The 26759-nt window shown below is 39.6% G+C and overlaps 1 protein-coding gene across 14 annotated transcripts in view; it reads left to right on the top strand.

Annotated features, from left to right (window-relative positions):
- Positions 1 to 26160, top strand: part of MITF (melanocyte inducing transcription factor) — a 215059-nt gene extending 188899 nt beyond the window's left edge. For 9 of the 14 annotated variants that reach the window (XM_057705480.1, XM_057705490.1, XM_057705486.1 and 6 more), the window contains 6 exons: positions 706 to 801; positions 8692 to 8809; positions 11436 to 11510; positions 16777 to 16852; positions 20120 to 20267; positions 25358 to 26160. In XM_057705480.1, the coding sequence (XP_057561463.1) occupies positions 706 to 801; positions 8692 to 8809; positions 11436 to 11510; positions 16777 to 16852; positions 20120 to 20267; positions 25358 to 25759 (915 nt within the window). In that variant the 3' untranslated portion in view covers positions 25760 to 26160. The remainder of the gene's footprint in view (positions 1 to 705; positions 802 to 8691; positions 8810 to 11435; positions 11511 to 16776; positions 16853 to 20119; positions 20268 to 25357) is intronic. The other 5 variants (XM_057705482.1, XM_057705481.1, XM_057705484.1 and 2 more) reach the window with 1 other exon arrangement.
- Positions 26161 to 26759: the final 599 nt, after the last annotated feature.

Here is a 26759-nt window from a genome sequence, read left to right as displayed (position 1 = left end):
ATGATAACCCCGTCCTGGTGTACTCCTGTGGGAGTACCAAGCGCACTGGCAGTTGTACTAGGAGAAACTTATTTTACAAGTCATTGTAAGGTTGGTGCAGGGCTACCCAGTGGCCTGGAAGCCAAGTGCCCCACACACCCTTGTGGGAACAAAGGGCTGAATTGCCATCTGTGGTTTTTTACTCTAAGGAGAGTGTGGGAAATGTACAGAACATAGTCTTTAGAGGAAAAAAGGAAGAGGCAGCTGTCATTCAAGATGAAGTTTCCTGGTTCATCTTTCCTGTTTAGAGCAGGTAGTTTTGCATAAAAGTTGAGAGCATGGTTCAGACTGTGGCTCTAACCCTTCTTCGGTGTATGACTTTGGGCAAGTTGCTTCTCATATATCTCACCTGGAAAATTGCTATAATAATAGCACCTACCCTGATAGGGTTATTGTCAGGATAAATCAGCCTATAAAAATCCCTAAGCCCAGTGTCTGGCACCTAGTAATCACTGAGTGCTGGTTGCATATGTCATCCTCATCACCCATTAGTGTTAATGTTCTTCAATAGTGTTCTTATTTGGGGAGGAAGAGGACAGTTACCTCTTAGAATCTAACTAAAGAATGTTACTGCTTTGGGTCAGGAAAGACCATGAGTTTCTTTCTGGGTTGCTTTGCACAGTTTGTGCTTATATCTGTCTCTCTTCCACTGCCTTTTTCCTTCAGATGGATGATGTAATCGATGACATCATTAGCCTGGAATCAAGTTATAATGAAGAAATCCTGGGCTTGATGGACCCTGCCTTGCAAATGGCAAATACGGTACTGGTGACATTTTTTCTAAAAGAAAATCTCGAGACATTATTTCCAGCCTTTTCTCCTTTTTCCTGAATTTTCAGTTTATCTTTGCAAGTGATTCATTGAGAAATTTATTGTAATGAGGCAGAGAAGTATCTCAGGATCACAAACAAATGACTTAGACATCAGAAATTAAGAATTTCTCATGAGTTTCTCAGTAACCCCATGATGATGCTCCGGGTTCCCTGGAGTCCAAGTCCACTTTCAATAGCACGTTAGATCTTCCAACTCCCCTTGACATCTGATGCCCAACTTAGTACGATGCTGCCAAGGGAAATACTGTGGATTGTGTTATTTACAGTGGTTTTCTAGTTGGCCTGAAAAGTTAATGCCCTTTTTAAGGGTGATCCCTTACTATTCACAGGTGATAGAATGAAATTCAAATTACCCTTTTCCAGCAGCAAGTTTATTGCAATTTAGTTAATTAACCAGGGGTCATGTTTGCTCTTCTCTGTTACTTATTCCTCTCTGCAATTTGGAGCCTTGCCTGTAGAGTTTATTTTCTTTCCCTCCTTCCATTTCTGTCTTATTCGTCCCTTCAGGAATTCCTTGGGTTGTGTTGGGATGGTATCATTGCCCTCCGTTTTAGGGTTAGGAAAGGTTAGCTTGTGTTGCCCTAGATTACACAGCTCAGGTGTGTCAGAGCCAGGACTCCTCGGTACATCTCTGCATGCCTTGTCCCATCCTTTCCCGTTTTCTATGTAAGAGATGCCATGAGACTATCATATTCTTTGGTAATTACTCTTTAAAATACTAACTTCCATGGTGGTGTAAGGGGGTGAAAGGGAGTTGTTGTTAATGGTTATAGAGATTCGGATTTGCAAGACGAAAAAGTTCTGGAGACGCATTGCCCAACCACATGAATATACTTAATACAATGGAACTGTACACTTAATTGGGTTGGCCAAAAAGTTTGTTTGCGATTTTCTGGAAAAACCTGAACAAACTTTTTGGCCAACCCGATAAAAATAGTTAAGATGGTAAATTTTAGGTCATGTGTTTTTTTTACCACAGACACACACAAAAGTTTTAAAGACTAAATTCCAATAATAAATTTCCTTGGCAAGGGAATATGATAGCTCTTATTTATACCAAAATCCCTAGAAAACCAAATTTTTATAGTTGTTTTCTTTTCTATCTTGATCCAGTCACTTACTTGAAGTCTTGAGAGGTAAGGAGCCCCCTTGAAACCCCTAAGCTTCTTCTAAGATCCTTAGTTTTGTCAATATACTACCCATTTTAACTCACCCCCTCATTTTGAAAGAACTAAATATTCTTTCTGATAAATGTTTCCGTGCCAAACTCTTCCCACCCTCTTTGAGCCCTTGGTTGGTTTCTGTGGAACACTCTTGCTTCCAACTTTGTGCATCTCGTGAGGCAGACTGTGCTTGTCAGCAGTCAAAATCCTAGGATGAACAGAAGCAAAAACCTTGGGGGAGCTTGCACTAGGGAATTTATAAATATACCCGATGCCCCAGCAGCACTAATTAGCAATGGCCCAGTCATCTCAGAAGAACTTTGCTGGGACTTCCCTGGTGGCACAGTGGGTAAGACTCTATGTTCCCGATGCAGGGGGCCTGGGTTCGATCCATGGTCAGGGATGCATGTCACACTAAGAGTTCACAGGCCGCAACTGAGGAGCCAGCGAGCTGCAATTACGATCTGTTGCAACCAAATACACAAATAAATATTAAAAAAAAAAAAAGAAGAACTTTGCTAATGAGGATGGTCATTTTTCCCGTGGCATCAAGTGGATACCTGAGCACACTCGAGGACTGTAGAATTGGCATGATTTTTAAAAATCATTCCTTTTTTAATTTTTTCCCAATGGTGAGGACCTTGGATGTCACCTGATCCATCCTAGTACTCAATGCGTTAATCTCCCCCTTGAACATCCTTTGTATTCCCCACCAAAATATCAGACATTCGGCTTCTTGAAAGCCTCCAGTGAAAAATATGTACTCACTCACAAGTGAAGCAGTAAAGCACAATGGTCGGGAGTTGAAGATTTATGATCAGACCTGGTTTCAAATCCTGAGTCTGCCACTTACTGTCTGCCCTTGCACGTTACTTAGCTTCTTAAAGTCCTCCATTTCCCCATCTGTAAAATGGGACTGATCATTGTTTCTACCTCACATGGTCATCTCAAGTATGTACAGCACTTAGCACTGGAAACGTAATTTGTACGCAACGATATCTAAATTATTAAGCGTAATTTATTGTATCAATAGTTTCAAATAATTTTGATAGTATTTCATCCAGGTGATGTTCACTCAGCACCTGTAATATGTCAAGAGCTACGTTAGAATATCATACTCGATAATGGAAATATTTCTCATAGTGAGTCTCTCTGTGAATTCTAGATGTGGGCCCCAGTTTGCCTCGTGGAGAACTTGTCCTCGTGACAACCCTTCTGAAGACATGACCTTTAGACTGAATATCCATGTCTCCTTGGTCAGTCTGCATTAGAGTAGACATCCTAGTCCTTCGTTATCCGATTGCTCCTTAACTCATTTTAAGATTGACTTAGCATTTATTAAATGCCTCATATGTGACCAGTGCTGGGTGAGGTGCTATGGATGCAAATGAATCAGGCCTCCTTCCTGGTCTCATTGGGCTCACAAGCTTCGAAAAGGAGACCACTTCAGACCTTGAATGGAGAGGGATAATTCAGAAGCAGAGAGGCCACCTTGGGGGAATTCCCAGGTAGGAAAGAACCCCCAGGCAGACTTTAATTAATTCCCAGTCAGGAGAGGAGTAACCTGCAGCCACCCTCAGGAGTCGCTGACTTTGTCCCAGTATCCATGTCTCTTTTGTGTTCCCCCGTATCAGAGCTTTCCCACAACGAACTATTTCAGCATTTTACTACTGGCAGAAAGACACTATAACGTAGAGGTTAGAAACACAGACTCTGAGCCAGACATCTGAGTTCAGTACATACTCTGGAGGGAGTTATTTGTCGTCTCTGCCTCACTTTCCTTCTCTGGAAAATGGGCATAGTAATAGCACCTAAAACAGTAGAATCTGTGTGAAAATTATGAGTTAATCTTCAAAAAAACATTTAGGACAGTCCTGCCTAATATGCTTTCACTAAATGTTAGTTACTAGCTCTTATTCATGATAAATCTGGGTCTTAGCTGTCAAAATTAAATAACAAAGCCACTACCACTTACTAATGTTTTAATTTTTTTTTCCCATAGTGAGGTTTAAACTTAATGTTCTTTATGTTGGGCATTTTTTCCTTTTTGTTTGATTCTTTGACATGGTCTATTTCAAGTAAACTACTTTAAAAAATAAAGTGGAAGGAACACTTAGAGAGGAAACTATCCTAAGGGAATTGGAGTCTAGAAATAACTATTCTGAGAGCACAAGGGCCTTCTTGTACCATGACAAACAAAGAATAAAAGTCCCAGTTTACTTGTGCTAACAGTACTCAATTGATATTCAGAGAAGGGGACCATCCAGAGTGAAAGAAATAATAATATTTTACAATTATCATTTACTTGGAAAAATATTCCTTTTGGTGGAATAGAACATTGAAGAACTTGATTCAGACCAAGTTTAGGGCACATACCCACATGTCTACCTTCTCTTTATTTGTCCTAATGAAGACTGTGGCTTTCATCTGTCCATTATACACACTGTAGCTCATGCACTGGAAGTGAAATCTTGTCCATCAGGTTAATGTGCTGGATAAAAAGCCAGCAGAGTGACAATATATCCATGTTAACAGAAGATGCCTCTTCCTCTTCCTTAGCTCCAAAGGTGTCACTTTGACCTAATTATGATGTTACCTGTGTTTATGAGGGGATTTTTCTAATTCAGAAGGGGAACCGCAGAATCGTTTCTTAAATTTGCATGGCTAGGAGACTAACTTTTAATTAGAAAGCCATCTTATTTTAATCAGCCTCCCTTTGAGTAGCATCAACAAGAAACAGTCATTAATACAAAGAACATAAGCCATCATTTAGAGCAGAATCTTTCAACCTTGATCCTGTTGACATTTGGGATGGATAATTCTTTGTTATGGAGACTGTCCTGACCATTGTAGGATGTTTAACAGAATCCCTGGCTTATACCCACTAGATGCTATCCGCACCTTGCCATCCCACTGCGGCAACCAAAAATGTCTCTAGACATTGACAAATGTCTCCCGGGGCAAAGGGGCAAAATCACCTCCCATGGAGAAGATTTAGGATAGTGAGTGGTCACTGTAGTCCTGCAGATCCCCTGATTTCTGTGCTTAGATCTGCATTGCAGTCTGATAAATTGGTGCAATGATCAGCAGGATGCTTGGCAATTGACATGGCAGATAGTTTTGTTAATCAAAGTGAAAATTAGCTTGACTGTCCAAAAACTGTAGACTGGGAATACAGTACTTTCCAGAAAACTATATTACTACACATAGCAGTTTATCCGTCACTTAAGAAGCAGGTACTCTGTGTCACCTACTTTATCTTCTTTACTTTTTACAAAACCCAGTGAGATGGGTGATATGAATGCTACTTTTCAAAGAGGGAATCTCACCTCAGAGAAAATATCACGTAGCATGTTCGTGATAGGCAGGTTCTAAGCAGATCTCTGACTCCCAAGCCCAGGCTGTAAGTGACTGCACTGTTAATTTGTAAATTTGAGTATCCACACTTGGTTAGTGAGCAACTGGGTTTTTTTTTGCTCTGGTTCAGCTGGAGATTAATTGAAAATTGCAGTTTCTAATTGGTTATTATCCGCAGGTTGATCCCGCCCCCCCAAATACTATAACATGCGATGTGAACCTCCTATCAAAAACCTCCACTCAGGCACAGCAAGAACCTTGACTGTCCTTTCTGTAAAGTCAGCAAGATAAGCTGCACAAAGTGCCTTTCTACTTCTGTGCCTAGCTCGGAGTAGGCGCCCACAAAATTAAATTTTCCCCAGCAAAATATTCCAGCAGGCTATACACTGCCCACTCCTAACCGGCAAGTATTAGGAAAGCAGCTGAAGCGGGACATCTTTTAGAGAACTCTCCAGAGGGTTATAAGCTGCTTTTTCAACTGGAAGTAATGATATTTGACCTCAGTAGAGTGCCAGATAAGGCGTCTTGCTATAGAGATTTTAATTCATCTCTCTTTTTCGTCAGCACTGCTGTCAGTTCAGGCAGTCTTCTCTGTAGGTTTTAACCCCTTCCCAATCCACTTCTTTCTGGGTTCCCCCTACTTCCACCCCACTTGTCTATTCATCTCTCTCCCCATTTTGTGTTTGTGTCTCTCTCTTTCTGTTTCCATCCTGCCCCTTGTGTCTTTGTCTCTGTCTCATTCCCAGTTTTTGATTCTTTCACCCTCTTTTTCTCTTTCTGTGAGTCTGCATTTACTAAGTATATGTACACATAGCATCTTCCTCTAGGGTGTGGTTAGAAAATATATTCTTGTCCTGGAGAAGCTTATAATAGAAAATATCTGTTTAATATAGATCCAGTGATGACTTAGAGGGGTTGTTTTTTTTTAAAAACCTAGTGTATTGAACTACCTAGGTGGCGCAGTGGTTAAGAATCCACCTGCCAATGCAGGGGACACGGATTCGATCCCAGCTCCAGGAAGATCCCACATGCCGCAGAGCAACTAAGCCCGTGCACCACAACTGTTGAGCCCATGTACCACAATTACTGAAGCCCACGCGCCTAGAGCCTGTGGTGCGCAACAAGCAAAGCCACGGCAATGAGGAGCCCGTGCACCGCAACGAAGAGTAGCCTCCACTCGCCGCAACTAGAGAAAGCCAGTTTGCAGCAACAAAGACCCAACACAGCCAATAAATAAATAAAGAATAAATTTATTAATAAAAAAAGCTAGTGTATTTATCACTTGCCTATTATTTATCCCTAACAAATTACCATAACACAATTGCATGTTTTGCATACAATTTGCATATGAAGCAGAACACATATGATATATATTTCTCGAGCCATCAAAACAGTTGTTTTAGCTTGTGGCATTGCATTGAATCTGAAGTCACATCTTGATATATTCATACCTGGTAGTTCTTTCCAAATCTGAAATTCCAGAAGGATAGGAGGGTAAAACTTTGGAATCTAGAAGAGTTACCAGATGTCATACCAGCTTTATAAGTTTTGACTCTCTGACTCTACAGTGCTGTATTGAGACATTTGAGCACCTTTCACTTTGCTGTATTAAGTTGGACAAGAATAAAACACACACAGGCCAAGGCTGACCCTGGGAAGGTGACCTATTTCGTATAAATATACCACTAAGTGAAATGACAGCTAATAATCAAAGTCACTTTTTTTTAATCAGTTCCTTAGCTAGAGACCCTTGAAATGTAATTCAAGGGCATTTTACGTTAGCACAATGCATTGTTCATGTGTATATGTATAGTGAGATATGTGTAATCCATTTTATATACGTAATTTAGATGCTGTCTTCACAAAGGAGCAAAAGACTGAGTGGAGGAGAGAGATGTGCTCTGTTGATCTGTCTGTGCTACCTGCCCCCAACGCCAATCATATTAGAATAAATGTCATATTAACCTGTTGGAAAATACCTTGTGCTATATGCACAACCCTCCCCTATCCAGCTAGGGGTTTAGTTCATAGGGTGTTTATTTAGAAGCCATGATAGGAATATGATGGCTGATGGCGACCACTGAGGGGAAGTACATTTGATTCTATCTTTATTTCATGGTATAATTTCATCTGTATGTTAGTGGTTATTTGAAAGAATGAAATGTGCTTTACTGTAGTACAGCCTTTACCAGGTACCTCTTGGTTACTAAACATTTTAATCACACTTAAGTGCTATCTAAATTTACTTTTCTCAGGTGTAGAGTAAAATTCAGAGTGTATAATCAAGTAAGCGAAGGGCTGAATGACATAAAGTCTCACCCGGTAATAATAGTTACAGAAATCATTTGCGTTAAGCCAGAAATGAGAAGTTTCTGCCATGGAAACAGCGAGGTCATTTAACTATTTCCCAGCAATTAATATTTAGAACTTTATTTCAGGGAGTGGCAAGAGGAAGTGTCTTGGATCTCTTTCATCTACAAAAATGGGTGCATCAAACTCAGGGCAGTGAACAGGTTACAGGGAAATGCATATGTGGCAAGGGGAAGTCATTGTCTGGAAAAAAACAGGTTCACTGCTTGAACATATTCAATTCAGAACAAGAGACAAGTACTCTTAAGCTAGTTTGGAAAGGCTAAATATTTCTTTCATATTTTTTTTTCTTTTTCTTTTTTTTTTTTTTAAAGTGTAAGGCTTTCCTCTTTTATGAAAGTCAGTGGGCTCCCTCTTGTGGCTTTGTGAAAGATTTCAGTTTCAAGGAACATAGCTTTTTAGCAGTAAGGAAACCATTTCTTTTCCAATAAGAGAACACTTTTCATTGCTTTTCTTTATAGAGAGAGAGAGAAAAGAAGGGAGAGAGGAAGAGAAGGAAGGAAGAAAATTGACTTTGATGAAAAACTTGATTTGGTGACAAAGCCATGCCGTAGAAAACCCTGCTTATAATAATAATCAACATTTACCGAATATCTACTATAAGCTACTAGATGTGCTAGATAGTGAGTTTGTCACGTTATCCTTTGTCTCCTTTGGCTCAGAATAAACCTATAAGCTGGGTAGTACAGTGGTTTTATGGGTGTGAGATTCTGCCTCCTTTCCTGTCTCTAAGAGGAACCCACTAAGGAGACCATGTATCTGTGAATGAGTGAAAGAGTAAACATCTCATGTTTTCCCATGTTAAAAAATATTTTTTTTTACATCAAACCATTTCTTTTGAATGAAGTCCAGAATAGGACATGGGTTTTAGCTGAATAACTTAGGAATTGTTCCACAGTTCATTTCTGTTACTCTCTTTCTCTCTCCAGTTACCTGTCTCTGGAAACCTGATTGACCTTTATGGAAATCAAGGCCTGCCACCCCCAGGCCTTACCATCAGCAACTCCTGCCCAGCCAACCTTCCCAACATAAAAAGGGAGCTCACAGGTAAATACCCAGCAAACATGCCTCTTCTTGGAGATTTTCTGTTAATTTTCTGGTAAGCAGAGTTATCCAGGTAGTGACCACCAGAACTATTTCCAACTTGCAGACATACTTATTTAGGTCTGTGCGGTGGTGAAAACATTGAGCAATAGTTTAGGATAGAGGATGGGTACTTGAAAGTCTTTGCGCCCGGTATTTCTCGAGACACTGGGGATCCGGCCACCACCACTCCGTCGTGCCCACCACTGTGTCTGAGACTGCAGTCCCCTCTGGGGTGGGAGCAGCAGGCAGCACTTTCAGCCGTAAGACGTCTCTACGCAGTCTGGTGTTTTCCTTAGTTGCCAAGCCCCGAGAAGCATTTGCGTTTGAGAACCCCGGTCTGAATTTTCCTTTGACGTACATTCAAAGCCCACAGTTGGGATAGGGTCACAATATATTTCTTACATCTTCAGATGCCTCCTGTTATTTTTGCTTTATCATGTGCAAAAGATGTATTACATGGAGTGAAAAAATACATTATCAAATGGAGCAATTGGGTAGCGTTTGTTCTTGAGGCATTTATGAAATTAGCTATTTCGCCATTTTTGTTTAACGCTTTAGGGAATGTGGCCGTTAAAACATGACGAAACTGTATTAGAACTGGCATTCTACCATGCTGGGTTTTATGGCCTTCACCTCATCCCCCTTTTTATTATTTTATCCTTGCATTCTACAAAATTAGGTGAATAGACTGAGACTGTAGAATATAGATTTGGTGCAAAAAATTCCAGTTTTGTTCAAGGGTGTGTAGGAGGAGAAAGACGTTAAAAAAAAATCATTGATTTGGTTTAAAATAAAAAGATGATTAATTAATACGTAGAAACCATCGAAAGCCAACGAACAAGTAGGTACCCTACCAGGAAGGGAAAGTACATGAAGTCTTAAAAAGTGAAATCTGTATTAAATAATGATAAACTATGGTTAGAGTGACACACAGAAAGTTCCTGGGTGCAAAGTGGAGTTGTGAATTATGTATATGATTGTTTCTTCAAAAAGAAAAGGAAGCAGCAGAGGCAGGGCAGTAGGGGGTGGAAGAAATGGGTGAAGGGTGTGTACCTTTATTAAACTTTTTAAAAAGCAGATATAACAGGCAATATATTTCTGGAGTCGCTGGTATTTTAGAAAATGAGCAGTCTAGACTGAACAAGGGTAAAATGGCAGCAAAAGGAGTAAAGGGACAGGAAATGAGGTTCTGACCACTGATAGCTCGGGAGGCAGCACTCTAGACAGAAAAGAATCGGCTTGGGAGTCAGCACATCTGAGCTAAGGGGAGAAAACATTATCTTTATGAAGTCCAGTTTTCCCACCTGAATTAGGGTTCAGTGAGGAAGCAGAAACCACACAGGGATTTGAACAGGGAAGGTTTAAAAGAATTAGCAACCATGTACAGCCAATCAGCTACTAACAGAGGATAAATGCGAAAGAATACCATAAGGCTGCAGGAGAGTGCCCAAACTTGGAAGAAAACCCTCCTCCCCAAGGCCAAGAGTCCAGCCTTCGTGGGAAGGATGTGGTTGCAGCCACTAGATGGCAAAGACATTCACGGGGTTTCCTTGACTGAGCTGGTCCACAGCTGGTAGGTTGAGGTTGACAAGCAGAGAACCACGGGGTGGGACTGGCGAGCTGAAAAAACAAAAAACAAAGAAGAAACCAATAAAAAAGTGAAGATACTGCAGTGGAGGGTGTGTAAACAAAAGCTGCCTGTCATGCTTCTATGTGAGAGAAAAATAATAATAATAACTCAGCTTCTGAATTATTTCTTTATGTGTCTATCAATCTATAAATACATAGGTCAATAACAATACCCATGTAATAAATATGCTATAAATTATGCTGAAAAGATTTTTATTTTGAAATAAAATTCTGAAATGATAGTGTGATCTTTTGGATATCACTTCTGGAAAGAAAATAACAGAGGTTCCTGAATCCCAGGATTAGTCAAATAACATTTTTTTTATTATTTTATTTTGCTTTCTGTACAGGGAAAGTAATCTCACTAGAGTTGCTATGCAAATAGACCTTTCCAAATGGAGTTGCCACCAAATGTCTATTTTTGTCTTTATAAACTCAGACTAGTAAATAGTTACGCCTAAGAGCCATTGAATCATTTCATTCTAGCAGGTTCTGACGGAACCTGGCTCCAAGTTCTTAAATAATGAATGAATCCGTTAGAGGTCCAATTTGGGAACGTGTCAGCTTGGTTTTCATACCTTCGTAACACATCAAAGAAAGATGGAAAAGTTCTATTGCCTGGAAAGAAAATTTGGCTCCTGATAATACACAATCGACAGCAAATTCCCATAGTTTCTAATTATCTTTTTCTTGTTCGTATCTGTATGTTTACAACCTGTGAAACATCTTCGTTGTTAGTCTTTTACCATTTTGTAGAAGCTGAGTTTTTGCATTTACTTAATATATATTGCCTTTGGAAAAGATGCAAGCCTTTTAGAAGTCAGACATTTTAAAACCCTATTTTTATTCGGAGTTAAGTCATGTGTGTCCATTTCTTTAGAGAATAGATGTTTTGTCGTTTACAGCATCGCGTGCCTTGAACAGTTCTCATTTCTAACGACTTCATTCACATGCACAGCGTGTATTTTTCCTGCAGAGTCTGAAGCGAGAGCACTGGCCAAAGAGAGACAGAAGAAGGACAACCATAACCTGAGTGAGTCGCTTTTATGGTCATCGTGTTGGAGTTGCTGTTCCCCTTAGATCAGAAAGCTTCCAGACGTTTTGGAGAAAAATTGGTTTCACCTGTACATTTTACGAAAGAAAATTGGTTTTTGGAGAAACCAAAGTATATAATTTTCCCTATATGTTAATCTCAGATCCAGTGGAATCATAAATGCTCACACATGCGCGTGTGCGCACGCACACACGTGTTTTCAGTATCCTGAGGTGTTTTTTTTTTTTTTTTTTGGTAAGAGAGAGTCTTGATCCCCAACTACCCAATTATAAATTGCTCACACTGGAACTTATTAACAAAAGGGGATTATGGGATCACCTTCTCCAGTGAGATGTAAAAGAAAAAAATGAAACACCTGGAGGGGAGTTAGTGGGAGAGGTGAGGTAGCCTCCTCCATTTCTGACTTTACCGGTGACTTAAAGAAAAGAAGTCTTCTAATATTTAAAATTATTTTTTACGTGCTTAATTTCCTCTGGGTCACATCTTTAAGCTTTTTCCTATGAAAACTTAAGGTTTTGTTTCATAAACAAGTGAAAGAGGCTGGGGGAAAAAAGTGATTGTGCTTGGAAGCATCAATAGAAAATAGTTTGCGTGTGTGTGTGAATTTCTCATCTCATGCCCCCTGTCCTCTTTTTCTTAAGTTGATTTTTAAGGATTTAAGTTATGTATAAACACCTTGTCCTTATAAAAATGATAGAATAAGCCCAGAGTTCTCCTCTGATCCCAAAAAATAATCGTTGTTGATTTTTTTCCAATTTGCTGTTCATCCTTCCAGCCTTTTTCTGTGTATTTAAGAAGACGCACCCTTATACATGCATGCAGAGATTATAGTAGAATGGTTTTGTCTCAGTTTAACACAAGCAGTATTGTATTGTCTGTATCTGTGGCTGCCTGCTTTTTTACTCAACAGTATATCCTGAAGACCTTTTGCTGTTATTCATCTAGATCTGTCTACTTTTAAAAAAACTGTTGCGTAAAACTAGCACAACAGCGTAAAGCCATTATATTCCAATAAAGAGCTTAAAAAAAAAAAAACCAAAAACTGTTGCGTAGTATTCCACAGTGTGACTTATAATATTTAGTAATCCCCCTCCTGCTCAGTGTTAGTGTTGTTTCCCACTCTCCCTGTTACAAATGCCACAGTGAACATTTGCAGACGTGCCTCTCTGTGTGCAGGGGAGTTCGTTTCTGCGGGTTAAATGCTGAGAAATGGAATGGCTAGGTCCTTGGGGGAAGGGGGTTGTGTGTGCGTTTTTTCTTTTAATAGATCCTGCCCTTGCCAGTTCGCATTTCACTTAGAAGAAGCTTTCCTCATCTTTTAACCAAGAGATTTCGACTAACATTTCTGTCTCCTCTGGCTTCCAAGTAATTTTAATCTAAGATATTTCTTCTTTTAAAATACCTTAGAAATGAGATAATGATAATTTCTCCTAACTGAAATGTGCAAAACTAAGTTGGATGTTGTCAAAAACAGTATCTGCCTTTACTTAGTCACCTAAACTCTCAAGTTCGGGGTTGTCAGTAAAGTGCACACACGAAGGCTATAAAACAATCTTAAGATCTCATTGAATTGTTAGAAATGAATACTCAGGTTTCAATTGCCCATTGGCATAGCTTTTCCTCTTCTAGGAATTTATCTTATAAGAGTCCTTGCTAAAATGGGCAAAAGAATACATTCATTTATTCACTTGTAGCTACTTTTTGAGCCCCATATGTACAAGGCACTTTTCTACAGAAGTGAATCAGGCAGACAGGTCTCCCACCCTGAGGAGCTTACATCTGAGTCAAGGGCAGACAGGACAGATGAGCAGTCCGGTACATGCAGGTGGTGTTTTCAGCATAGGATAAGTACTGTGATAGGAATGAGAAGTATATGTGAGCGCTGGCAAAAATAGTCCTTGTACGTTTGAAAAAGAGGGAGAAATTAGAAATAGTCTAAATATTCATCAGTAAAGGATTTGTAAATAAATTATGGGGCATCCTCATAAGGGACACTCAGTGGCTCCTAAGAAGAATGGGATTGGTCTGTTTCACCTGTCTACAATATATTACTGAGTGAGGGGAGCAAACTGCAGAATAATATGTATAGGATCCCATTATGTAAAAAGAAAACACTGTATGGGTGGGTGGGTGTGTGTGTGTGTGTGTGTGTGTGTGTGTATAAGAAGATCTAGGAGTCAGCCTTATCATTGACAATTTCCTTAGGCCAAAAAACGTTGGGTGGTGTAGAGAGTTGGCTTTTACTTTTTCCTTTATACACTATTTCATGTTTTGCACATTTTTGCAAGCTTATATCACTTTTATAACTGCAGAGTGTAGGCACGGAATTAAAAATAAAATGCAGTACATACAAATGTCAACAATGAAAGGTGTCAACAATATGCTGTTAAGTGAGAAAAGATAGATGCAGAATGGTTTTTAGAGTAATTCTGCTTTAACAATGTCATTCTTTAGTCAGTACATAGTAATTGGGGTCCTGCTGTGTGCTAGGCTCATATGGGTACGTGGAATGCATCAGTGAATAAACATATAAACAAACAAACAAAAGTATTAGATGGTATAGAGCTGTATGAATGAATGAAAAAAATATATGGATGTTAGATCGTGGAAAGTTCTATGAAGAGACTAAGTGCAGACAAGAGGGTCAGAATGGGCATGGAACGTGGTGGTTCATTGCTAAACACGTAGTCAGGGAAGGCTTATAGGTAAATTTGAGTCGCTACCTGAGGGACGTAAGGGCAGAGCCATTCACATATCTGCGGGAAGCGTGTTGCAGGCAGGCGGACAGCAGTGTGAGGTCCTAACGTGAGGAGTGTGTCTGGCTTGGTTGAGGAAGGGCAAGGCCCATGAGGCGAGGCTGGGGGGCACACAGGCGAGTAACCATAGAAAATGTGGTCACAGGGGGAGACGAGTAGAAGTGAAGTCAGAGGGATGGGAGCCCCCAGATCCTTGTCGGATGCCTCGAGGACTGGGTTTTTGTCTCGGTGAGAGGGCAAGCGATGGGAGGGTTTTCAGCAAGAGATAGGGGTTCTGACGTATGTTTTAACAGCTCCTGCGTTGTAGGTAGACTGATGGGGGTGGGTAGTATCAGCATGGGTGAAGCAGAGATACCACTCAGGAGCACTGCAGAAATGGGTGAGAGATGATGGTGGCTTCCTCGGGGAGCGGGGGAGGTTTGAAATGGGCAAATGCTGGAAACGTGTCGAAGGTAGAGCCCAGCCGATTTTGGTGGTGAGCCAAATGTGGGATGTGAAAGAAACAGAGGGGCAGAGCTGGTCCTAAGGTTCTGGCCTAAGCAGCTGGAAGGACGGAGTTACAGTAAATGAGGTGAGACGGCCCGTGGGTGGAGCTACTTGAGCGGGGAAGACCAGGAGCTCGAGTTTGGAGTATTGGGGCTGCCCATTGGGCCTCCGTATGGAGACCTCCAGTAGTCAGACTTACGAGTCTAGAGTTCCGGGGAGATGACTGGGCTGCAAATGTAAGTATGGGAATTATCAGTGTCATGAGACTAAATGCGGCCACCAGGAAGTGAATGTAGACCAGGAAGAGTCCCAAGAACTGTGTTCTGGGTGCATACCTAGGCCATGTGTGTGTTTATTCTTAGCGCATAAAAATAATCACAAAGGATATGTAACCCATTTTACAGTGGTGGTATCTGGATCATCAGGAATTTTTATTTCATTTTATATATTTCAGTATTTGGTTTTTTTAATGATTATTATATGCTTGGAAAAAGTAAGAAAGCATGTCATGCTTCAGAGTTTTGGAGAAAGTTAGCTAGAAGATCAGAGGTCCAAAAATTTCTTCTTCGGAGCCATTGAATATCACTTACTGTTTCTATTTTATAAAAGTCTGTTGATAAGACAGTATTATACATAACTGATTTAATCACTCAGCTAAGAAAAAATGCAATATATATGGAGAAAGTAGTGAATAATAGTATCTAAGTGTGCAGAATATTAGTGAGTCAAATATAAATATTAGGTTTTTTAATAAAGAAAAATTAGGTTTTAACATGTGTAAATTAAAATATTAATATCTTTAATCAAATTTATAAGAGACTTCACATTATTTGGAATTTATTTAGCAGACTAGGTAAATTAAAAACATTTATTAACTCATATGCCTAATTCGTCCTCCCCTAAGAAGATAATAATTTAGTTGAACATACAACTGGACTTATAAAAGAGGAATGCTGTTAGGATGCATGGTATAGTTAAAGATGCTTGACTTCTAGGATTATTTTATTCAGTAGTATAGCCACTGGACACGTCTGCCTATTGAGCACTTGAAATGTGACTAGTCCAAATTGTGATATGCTATACGTGTAAAATAGACACTGGATTTTGAAAAGTTAGTACAAAGAAAAGAATGTTAAATATCTAATTTATAAATTTTATATAGTTTACATGTTGAAATTATAATATTTTGGATAGATTGAGTTTAATAAAAGTAAATTTCACCTCTTATTTAATGTGACTACTAAAAACTAAAAATTACATGTGAAACTTGCATTATATTTCTGTGGGGCAGCACTGGGCTAGAGGAGGGGTTTTTGTATGGCCTGTAGGCTAAGAATATTTTTTACATTTAAAAATGGTTTCAAAATATCAAAAGAAGATTAATATTTTGTGATATGTGAAAATTACATAAAATCCCAATTTCAGCATCCACTCTTTCTTGTTAGTAAACTTGCATTGCCAAAAATTGTATCTAGTCAATATTAGTACATACTGAATTTTGTCAATACAAAATTTGTGGAAATCTGTTTTCTCTCTTGCTGTGTAAGTACCTAATAATATGCTTAATTCTGCTGTTTGGCCTGCAGAATACTCACCATTTGGCCCTTTGCAGAAAGCTTGCTGCCCCTGGTCTGGAGGATCAGGGTTGAGTTTAGGCTGTTCTCCATTTATTGCTGGGTGTCCCCATCAGGTCCCTAATATCATCAAGGTAGTTTTGTCATTTGTAAGTGAGGATGGTAACTCCAATTTTAGGAGTTACTACAGTCGAATGAGAAATTACAGTCTCAGGGCTTCGTAAATGATAAAGTTCTGTACAAAGGTAGCTCGTTTTTTAAAGGGCTTTAACCTCAGTAACAAAACCAGGAAAATAACCGAGAAATATAGATTCAGGTTTCCATTGTCCCAACCCAGCAGAGTTAATATGCACATGCCTTTAATGAGATGTGCTAAATGTGTATATGGCACCGTTACTAATAGCCCTTTCCTGTGCTCTTTTCTTGAAGTTGAACGAAGGAGAAGATTTAACATAAATGACCGCATTAAGGAACTAGGTACTTTGATTCCCAAGTCAAATGATCCGTGAGTACAATTGCATCATATATTTTTTCGTACCTTAATGTTTTTTCATGTGTTGCAAAAAGTGCACAGTTATAAAAACTAAAGAAGTACCCCCTCTTCCTTTGGTTCCATTTGTGAATACTTCTTGCAGCTTTCTTTTGGTTAGTCTCATCAAACTGAAATTTGGAGAGAAATGAACTGAATTGTTCAAAAGGATTGTTGCACATGAGCTGTTCAGCTTCGGATGTGAGGAGGTGGCTTTCTGAAATCTGAGAATCCTTGGCAACTAAACACTGAACTACTAAAAACATTCTTTTATCAGTTCACACAGGACAGAGATTTCAGTAGCTGATAAAGCAAGATTTGTTGGCTGTTTATTTGCCCTTAAACTCATAGAGTATCTATAGGCACTGAGAGGTGATATTGGAGATTTCAAGTTTAATAATATTCAACAGATAAAAGGTCAGTTTTTTTCCAAAAATTACATGCCCTTTGTTTGTTTTACCAATCCAGGGGGAAAAAGTCATTTTTAATCCTCTTATAAGCACAGGTCAGCTAATTTGGATTTCAGCTTTCAGTATCTCGTGCTGCTTTTTCAGAGATAATGGTTGTAAAGATAATTTTCCTACCAGCAACGTCAGCAAATAGGACAACAAATACACAATTTTTATCCATTAGAAATTGGCCCATTTGAAGCAAGGGGCTCAAAGATGTATACATTTTAATGGCTCCCACAGGCATGCTATGCAATTAGCCTTTGAATATGACCTTTTAGCTACCTAATAAAATGTAAAGATGAAACCAAGCATTATTCATGCAAGGCTTATTAAATTTGCTATTCACATTGTTGTCAGGGAATTTGTGACAAAATAAAATAAAACCAGTGCCCGTTCTAAGGTGCTTTGATGAATGTTCAAGTGCAGTCTCCATCATCAACATTGGGCTTTCCCAGGTTTCAAGGGAAGCCTTTTTGAAACTCAAAACATTCACATTCTCAGTTCTGCAGCACAAATGCATCCTACGAAGGGGCTGTGACCTTCATTTCCTATAGTCAGTCTTGCATGATAGTTGAAATTGAATTCCCATTATCCTGTTCTTTTTCACTTTTTAGCATATTCTTTTAAACTGCAGCACGTGGATCTCTTTAGCAACATATGAAATTATGGGGCTGCAATGAAAGCCTCTATTTGCATATCTTGTTTCTCTCTTGTATTAGCATACTTATGTGTTTATAATCTGAACTGATAACAATCTTTTATTGTAGGCATTGTTTTAAGATGAAATGGACTGCCATCTGTTATGGTGGTTTTCCTATTCCAGGTTTCTGGAACAGGCTTTGGGGCTGCGATAGAGACATAGTCTAGCTGGTCACAGTCTCGGCCCCGTACCCTCTCCTGCCCTAGAGTAGATCTGCTTTTATTGATTTATATATTAGGGATCTGTCTACACTTCTGTGTGAACAAAGGGTCACTCTCGTTGCAAAAAAAAAAAAAAAAGTTTGAAAACCCCAAAGCATAATTGATTAATTGGGTCTCACAAGGAAGTAAAACCCAAGATAATTGGTTGGAATAGTCTCTTCTTAAAAATGGAGTGGCTGCTTGCATGTGTCAGTGCTGGTTTCTCGCCTTACTGGCCTAGTGAAGGAATTTTTTGTTATAATTTTCTTTCTGGCTCTGGTTACTTTCTTCTTAGCCCTGAACATGAAGCAGGCTGGCTTTGTACTCACTCTGAGGATCTCAGGCCACCTTCCTGGGTTGCCGTCTTTGGTGCCCAGACCCCAGGGATCAACCCCTGGGAATTCTCCGTGGGTTGTAACTCAGCATCTCATGGGAGAGCTTCTGTTTTGTTCTTCATCTAACTCGTATGAGGATCAGTTACTTGCTGGCTTGTTTTAATGGCCCTCCATTCACATGTCCCAGCTGATACTTCCGATCTGCTTTTAGCAGCTGTAGATTATGTACATTGAATTGTTTTTGTTTTCACCATTGGCATTATCATCATCTGTAAAAGAGCTCAGATTAATTTAAAGCACTATAGAAATATTACTATGTGGTTATAATTGTATTCTTAATTATTTTTCCGGGGCGCTCTAAACTTTTCAACTCACTTTTACCTACATTTTAATGGCATTCTTAATGTTCTCATAGAGGAATACATTGGAGCTATCGTGTTTAAAAACTGAAAGGCACCAAGATCAGACCGCCTGGGTTTGAATTCCAAAACAGTCCCCATTAGATGTCTGACTTGGAGAAGAATTCTCATATTTCATTTTCCTCATCTATTAAAAAAACAGGGGGGCGGGGGGAAGGATCAGAATATTCCTACCTAGTCTAGTTGTTTTGAGGACTCAGTCACATAAGAGGAAGAGTAGTTTAGGGCATTGAGTCTGGCGCCAGATTCTCCAGGCTTCCTGGCTCTACCACTTCCTAGCTCTACCACTTCCTAGCTGTGTGACTTTGGGCAAATTACTTAACCCCTCTGTGCCTTTGTTTTCCAGTCAGTAAAATGGGGATAATATTTGTGCCTAGTGATTAAGATTGTTATGATTAAATGAGCTGTAAAACACTTTAAAAAGTACCTGTCATGCAGTAAATGCTGTTTAAAGATAGCTAAGGTAATTATCACATTGAGTCCTTAACACAGTGCCTGCTCTATTGTTTGAACTGCGTTCTAAACTTTTCCTAGAATATTCATATAAAGTGCCTCCTTTGATTCTAACAACACCTATGAGGCTGCTCATACAAGTGTAGTATCACCATTTTATAGGTGAGGACGTAGAGACTGGAGAGTGGTTGATATTCATGGGACTATTCTTGATAAAACCCAAAGATGCCATTTTTTATGCTGCAGACAATCAAGCAGTGGGGTCTCATAGAATTTTTTTTTAATCATAGCTTATTTTGTCTGAGTTAACTTTTAAAGTCCTAGAAACCTGTAACTATTGAATATACTGTTTAAGAATTTAAGAATATTGACTTTGTCATCAACAGACCTAAATTTAAGTCGTGACTCTACCTTCACGTAGCTCTGGGACCAAAGCCAAGTTGAATCGTCTCTGATTCAACACATGCACAACGTCCCTGCGTCTCCAGGCACCTGTCTGGGTGAAGTAAGATAACATAGAAGTTATGGGTGGACAGTGTGCGGTGCGTGGCCAGCACTCAATGAATGATAGCAATTCTCAACTTCTAATTGTTATCTCATCTTTAGAAATGGAATGCTCTAACTATTGAATTTTCATGGAGCCTCCAATCCTAAAACAGTCTGCTTCCTTCCATTTCATCCCAGAGACATGCGCTGGAACAAGGGAACCATTTTAAAAGCATCCGTGGACTATATCCGGAAGTTGCAGCGGGAACAACAACGTGCAAAAGAGCTTGAAAACAGACAGAAGAAGCTGGAGCACGCCAACCGGCACTTGTTACTCAGAATACAGGTACCAGGCATGTGCGGGGTGAAGGTGACTGACTACATGTTAGTGACTTGAAGATTGGAGAAGGAATGTAATGAGCCATGAGGGGGTCGACTTACGTGATCCTGATACAGACTGTTCTCATTATTTGTGGATTCCACTTTGTGATTTTTCTTCCTGGTAAAATGTTATTCGAATCCCCCAAATTGACACCTGTGGCACTTTCACCCTCATTTGTAGACACGTGCAGAGTGGCAGATGTGACTTGGCCGGTGCATTTGTTCCTAGTTAAGGTTGTCTTCTTGTTTCAGCTCATACTGTAAACAAGTATCCTTTTTGCTGTCTCTTTAGTGCCATGTTTTTCACATTTTTGTGGGTTTTTTGGGTGATTTGCTGTTTAAAGTGGCCTCTGAGCATGGCCCTGAAATGCTTTCTCATCTTCCTAAGCACAGGAAGGCTGTGGTGTGCCTTTTGGAGATAAGTTCCATAAGGCATGAATTGTGGTTCTGTTGGCCTTGAGTTTAGTATTAATGAATAAATGATATGTAGTAAACAAGGTATCTTTAAACAGAAACACGCATAAAACAAAGTTACATGCTGATTGGTTGGTGAAATGTTGTGCCCAGACGCTTACAGGAACCTAATCCTGTGTTTCCTCCAGGAACAGTGGTTCAGCATTCACTAATTCAGTGTTCATAGCAGCTCCATAGCACATAACTATCTGGCCATTCATGCTCCTATGACAAAAGCACAATAGACTGGGTGGGTGGCTTACACCACAAACGTCTATTTTTCACAGTTGTGGAGGCTGGAAAATCTATAATCAAGGTCCTGGCAGATTCATTGTATGATGAGGGCCTGCTTCTTAGTTCACAGATAGCTGTCTTCCTGCTATAACTTCACAGGGCAAAAGGGCTGTGGCATTTCTCTGGGGTCTCTTTCTTAAGGGCACTCATCCCATTCATGAAGGCCCCACACTCATGATCTAATCACCTCCCAAATCCCTACCTCCACATACCATCACATTGGGAATCAGGTTTCTACACATGGATGTTGGGGAACACAGACTTCATTCCATAACCATAACTACTGCAAATCATGAGAATTGACAGTAGTTGTTAAATACAAAGATGCCTTAATATTGAAGAGGGATGCAGTCCATGGTCAAAGCTCATGTTTATAGGGAACCTGCGGACACCCAGAAGATCTTATGATCAGGATATTAATTTTAGAAATAGTCACAGATAATGAAGTTATATCAAATGTATCTTTAACTTACACACTCTTAAAGGGAGAAATACTAATTTTAATTATACATGGAATTCTGTCATTCCATTTGGGGAGTATACATACCAATGTCAGCATGAGATAGGGGACCCCTCCCACATCAGCTCCTGGTGCTTCTTCATCGCTTGGCTTTTCACGCTGAATATAAAGATGCAACTTCCTCTGAAACTACCTTGAAGAAGAGAAAGAAACCCTGACTTTGCTAATGACTAAAGGAGGCAGCGAGGGTGATTTTATTTTACTTGCGGACTTTGAATGCAACCAACCAGTAAGGGTCGATGACATTGTGTCTTCTTCTTGAGTAGATAGACCCACTTGTACCCGATTTTGCCACAGAGCGGTGGTTGCTTTTCAGGTTTCCAGTGCAACTAATCATGGGACAGCAATGCAGAGTATGGCACTTTAGAGACCCTGTAGTGGTGTTTATTCTCCAATGTTGAACTTATTTAAGAGAGTACTTTACTGATGATTTCCGATTTTGTAAATGCCCCACAAGACTGTTGATGTTTCTAGATGTCACATCTCTTATTTCACGGCCATGATCTTCAGCCCTGGATCAGAGAGGCAGGAAGTGGTTCTCCTTTAGGAGGTGCGTTTTGGAATCTTGGTAGTGCAATAGAGGTTACGTGTCATTTGAAAATCCACCTTCCCGTCTTCCTCTTTTTTTGGCTTTTGCTGCTTGTTTTATGTTCCATCTCTTCAGTAATCAGCCACGGGTCTTTAGTCTCTTGCACTTAGTGTATATACCCATTAATAAAAGCAACTTGTCCTAATGTGTTATTTCTTTATACAAATAATAAAATGTAATAATTGTTTTGAAAGAGAGGCTAGGTTTTGTTTTAAGGTTCCAGACATATCTATTCATGTGAAATACGAATATTGTGAAAAATACGAATTGGAAATTGTACAGTGACAATGTCTTGGTTTTTTCCCAATGTCACTGAAGCAGCCTTTAGAACTTTTGCATGTCACGGAAAACATTATTAATTAGGAAAGCTCTGCTGTGCAATGAGCCCGAGTTCTCTAGATGAGATTTATCACATTATTTAGCAATCTAAGTAACACTTTAATCAGCTGGTAAACATTTTTAATTTAACAACACAAGATTAGAGTAAAACATGTGCCTCCTTTAATCCAATTTTTTTTTTTTAAGACACACTACATGTGTGGGGGCAGTGCTCTTATGATGTGGGTGTAGATTTACAGTAGTGCATGTGTGCGGCTTGGGCCTAAGGCTTTCCTTTCATTTTCACCCTAAGTGATGCATGCAAATATGTTCACAGAAGAAAGAGCATGAAGCCTTAATTTCACTGGAACTACAATTTTATTAAACAGCCCAAGGCTTTAAAATGATGCCTGAGGAGTCTTGTGTGTCTGGAAATCGTGTGAGGGAACTTGCAGATACTGGTGTGACATCTCAGGCTCCCGTCTCTTACTTGTACTGCATCTAGAGGAAGGTCTTGCAGATCAAACAACCTGTAATACAGGCTCAACACGACTTTTCTTTTTTTTTGGCTGCACACGGGCTTTCTCTAGTTGTGGCGAGCGGGGGCTACTCTTCGTTGCAGTGTGTGGGCTTCTCAGTGTGGCAGCTTCTCTTGTTGCGGAGCATGGGTTCCAGGCACGTGGGCTTCAGTAGTTGCAGTGCATGGGCTCAGTAGTTGTGGCTCACAGGCTCACTAGTTGTGGCACACAGACTTAGTTGCTCTGTGGCATGTGGGATCTTCCTAGACCAGGGATTGAACCTGTATCCCCTGCATTGGAAGGCGGGTTCCTAATCACCGCACCATAAGGGAAGTCCCTGAACACGACTTTTCAATAACATGTGTTTCTAAGCTTGTGGGCAAAGGTTAAGAGGTTTGTCCTGTTGTGTCCTTTTCCTTCTCTCATGACACAAGTGACTTGCTTCAAATGTATATGCTATTATTTTATCGTGTCACAAACATCGGAAGATGACATTGGCATATAGGAGCAAAATGCTCTTTGGGATCATTTGGCATCTTTATGGTTCATTTTAGGGGACATCTAGGGATACTCAGAAAGGGAAAAGGGAAAGAGCTGGTTTGAAAAGTATTTGAAATGAGGCACTGGGGCAAGTCTCTGACACTCAGGAAGTGAATTAAGCACTTAGGGCTGCCATTACAAATATCACAGACTAGACAGCTTATACAACAGAGATTTATTTTCTCACAGTTCTGGAAACTAGAAATCCAAGATCAGGTGTGGGCAGGGTTGGCTTTTCTGTGGCTTCTCTCCTAGGTCACCTTTTCCCTGTGTTTTCCCATTCTCGTAGCTTTTCCTATGTGTGTCTCTGTGTCCTCATCTCCTCTCCTGGATATTAGATGAAGGCCCACCCTAAGGATCTCATTTTAACCTAATCACCTCTTTAAAGACACTATCTCCATATACAGTCACATTCTGAGGTACTGGAGGTTAGGATTTCAACATAAGATTTTGCGGAGGGGACATAATTCAGTCCATAGCAGGAAGGCTGTGAAGAAAGTGTAGGAAGAGATTGTTCATCTTACACACGAGGACTTTCTTGTGGAATTTAAAAAACAAACAAACAAACAAACAAACAAAAAACCTCCCTTTGCCTTGGTGAGATGGGTTAAAGGATGCATCTCAAACTTCAGTTACTTGTATGGAATTTAAATAACTTTTGCTGGTACTACCCAACCTTTAACCAGTGCCCTTAGTGTCTTAGTAATTTTTTCATTACATCTTAGACCAAGGAAGTACCTACCATTTCCTTGTTAAGTCCTAACAACTTAGTAGCCCTTTGAAAATACAAAACATATAAATTGAAAGAGGAATCGCATTTAGATTTTATTTTTAAATAACCACGTTACTTACTAGTGAGATGTGTGTGCCTATTGGGCACTGCACAGCTTCTCCAGCCTTGGAGTCAGGTTGGACGCTGCCACCCTCGTTTCCCAGTCCACACTGATTTTCATGCAGGAGCTGTTTTTTCTACTTTTTTTTCTTTATTTTTTTAAAAATCACAACAACCACCTGATACCGGGCTTTGTGTTGATATGATGTGATGGAAACAATGTAGCACAATCTAATCCTAAAACTGTAAAACTATTTTAAGTTTGATCATTCTCACAGTAGGGTGCATTCCCCTTGAAACTTTAAAAATAACCCCAGTGTCCTGGGGTTCATTTTAGTACCCATGGATATCTCTGCACAGTTTAGGGACCATAGTGCTGTATTATCTACTGAATACTTTCCTTCAGTCAGCTCACATTTTGACATTTTATTTTTATATTTTTTAACTTATCCTCATTGTGAACATCTATGAGAAACTGTGTATTTCATACATAGTAAAATCCATATACCACCTAAAAATTATTTACTCCAGTACCAGTGATACTCTAGGTACTTGAAGAAATATGGTGTTTGTTAATTTGAAAGAGCAAAAAATTTTTATTTTAACAATTTATTGTTTTCCAAGTGAATGATTTTTTTTAAAATACTTTACTTTTTAAAGCAGTTTTAGGTTCAGAACAAAATTGAGCCGGAGGTGTAGAGACTTCCCATATACTTCCTCCTGCCACACGTATAAGGCCTCCCCCGATATAAATATCCCCCACCACAGTGGGGCATTTCAACAATAGGTGAACCTACAGTGACATATCATCACTCAAAGTCCCTACTTGACATTAGGGTTCACCGTTGGCGTTGCACATCTTTTGAGTTTGGACAAATGCGTAACGACATGTAACCATCATTATAGTATCATGCATTGTACATTAGTTTCACTATCCTAAAATCCTCTCTGCACCACCTCTTTAAGTGTCTGATTTTTCTTTTACTTTTAGGAACTTGAAATGCAGGCTCGAGCACACGGACTTTCCCTTATCCCATCCACGGGTCTCTGCTCCCCAGATTTGGTGAGTCGGATCATCAAGCAGGAACCCGCTCTTGAGAACTGCAGCCAAGACCTCCTCCAGCAACACGCAGACCTAACGTGTACAACAACCCTGGATCTCACAGACGGCACCATCACCTTCAACAACAGCCTCGGAGCTGGGACCGAGAGCAGCCAGGCCTATAGTGTTCCCACGAAAATGGGATCTAAACTGGAAGACATCCTCATGGACGATACTCTTTCTCCTGTTGGCATAACTGATCCACTTCTTTCCTCGGTGTCCCCTGGAGCATCCAAGACCAGCAGCCGAAGGAGCAGTGTGAGCATGGAAGAAACCGAGCATGCTTGCTAGCAAATTCTCCCTGCTCTGCCTTCGCACAGACTGCTTCCTTTCTTGATTAGCAGATTTAATAATTTACCTGAAGGGGTTTTCTTGATCATTTTCCTTTACTATGAAAAATTTTTTTCATGCTTTATGGATAGCCCAGGATATATTTTATTTTTAGAATTTTGTGAAACAGACTTGTATATTCTATTTTACAACTACAAATGCCTCCAAAGTATTGTACGGTAGTGTACAGTATCTGTGAACTGAATTCACCCCAGACTTCGGCTTTCAGAGCAAAAGGGTTTTTGCATCAGAGAACTTTCTGTCCATTTTTATTCAGGGGAAACTTGGTTTGCTATTTGTATGCCTGTGACTTCCTTGGAAATGAAATGTAAAGTTTAATTGAAAGAATGTAAAGCAACCAACAAAAACAAAAACAAAAAGAGAGATAGAAAGAAAGAGACAGAGAGAGAGAGACAGGAAAGGTGTGGGGAAGAAAAGAAGGAAAAGAAATCCATACTAATTCTTTTCCATTTTGTAAATGTATTGATTCACTGGTACTGCCTTAAAGATACAGTACCCTTTTAGCATCATTTAGTCTTTATATTGCAAACTATTTAAAGAAATACTGTATTCCGTAAAAGGAAAAAAATGCAACCATTTTCATGTGGATTGTCTGGTTAGAAAATGTTAACTGATACCTTAGGTGCAACTGAAACTGAAGGGAGATATAGACCAAGACTCTGAAACATGGGGTCTCATCTTATTCTCGTTCATTCTGTGCTCTGTTGCAGTTTTCCTTATCAATGAGCGTGATTCAATTTTCCATAAGATATATTTTATTTTGAAATGGAAATTAATGTCCTCTCAAAGTAAAATATTGAGGAGCACTGAAAGTTTTCCTTTTTTTTTTTCCCCTCTTCAGTTTCGCTTTTGATGAGAAAACCAAACAGGGCACATTTCTAATTGGCTTTACTATTTTTATTTTTAAATTATGTTTTACTGTTCATTTGATTTGTACAGA

The sequence above is a fragment of the Hippopotamus amphibius genome, chromosome 13, assembly GCF_030028045.1.
Source record: "Hippopotamus amphibius kiboko isolate mHipAmp2 chromosome 13, mHipAmp2.hap2, whole genome shotgun sequence".
Taxonomy (NCBI): Eukaryota; Metazoa; Chordata; class Mammalia; order Artiodactyla; family Hippopotamidae; genus Hippopotamus; species Hippopotamus amphibius.
This window is presented reverse-complemented; position numbering and strand designations above follow the sequence as displayed.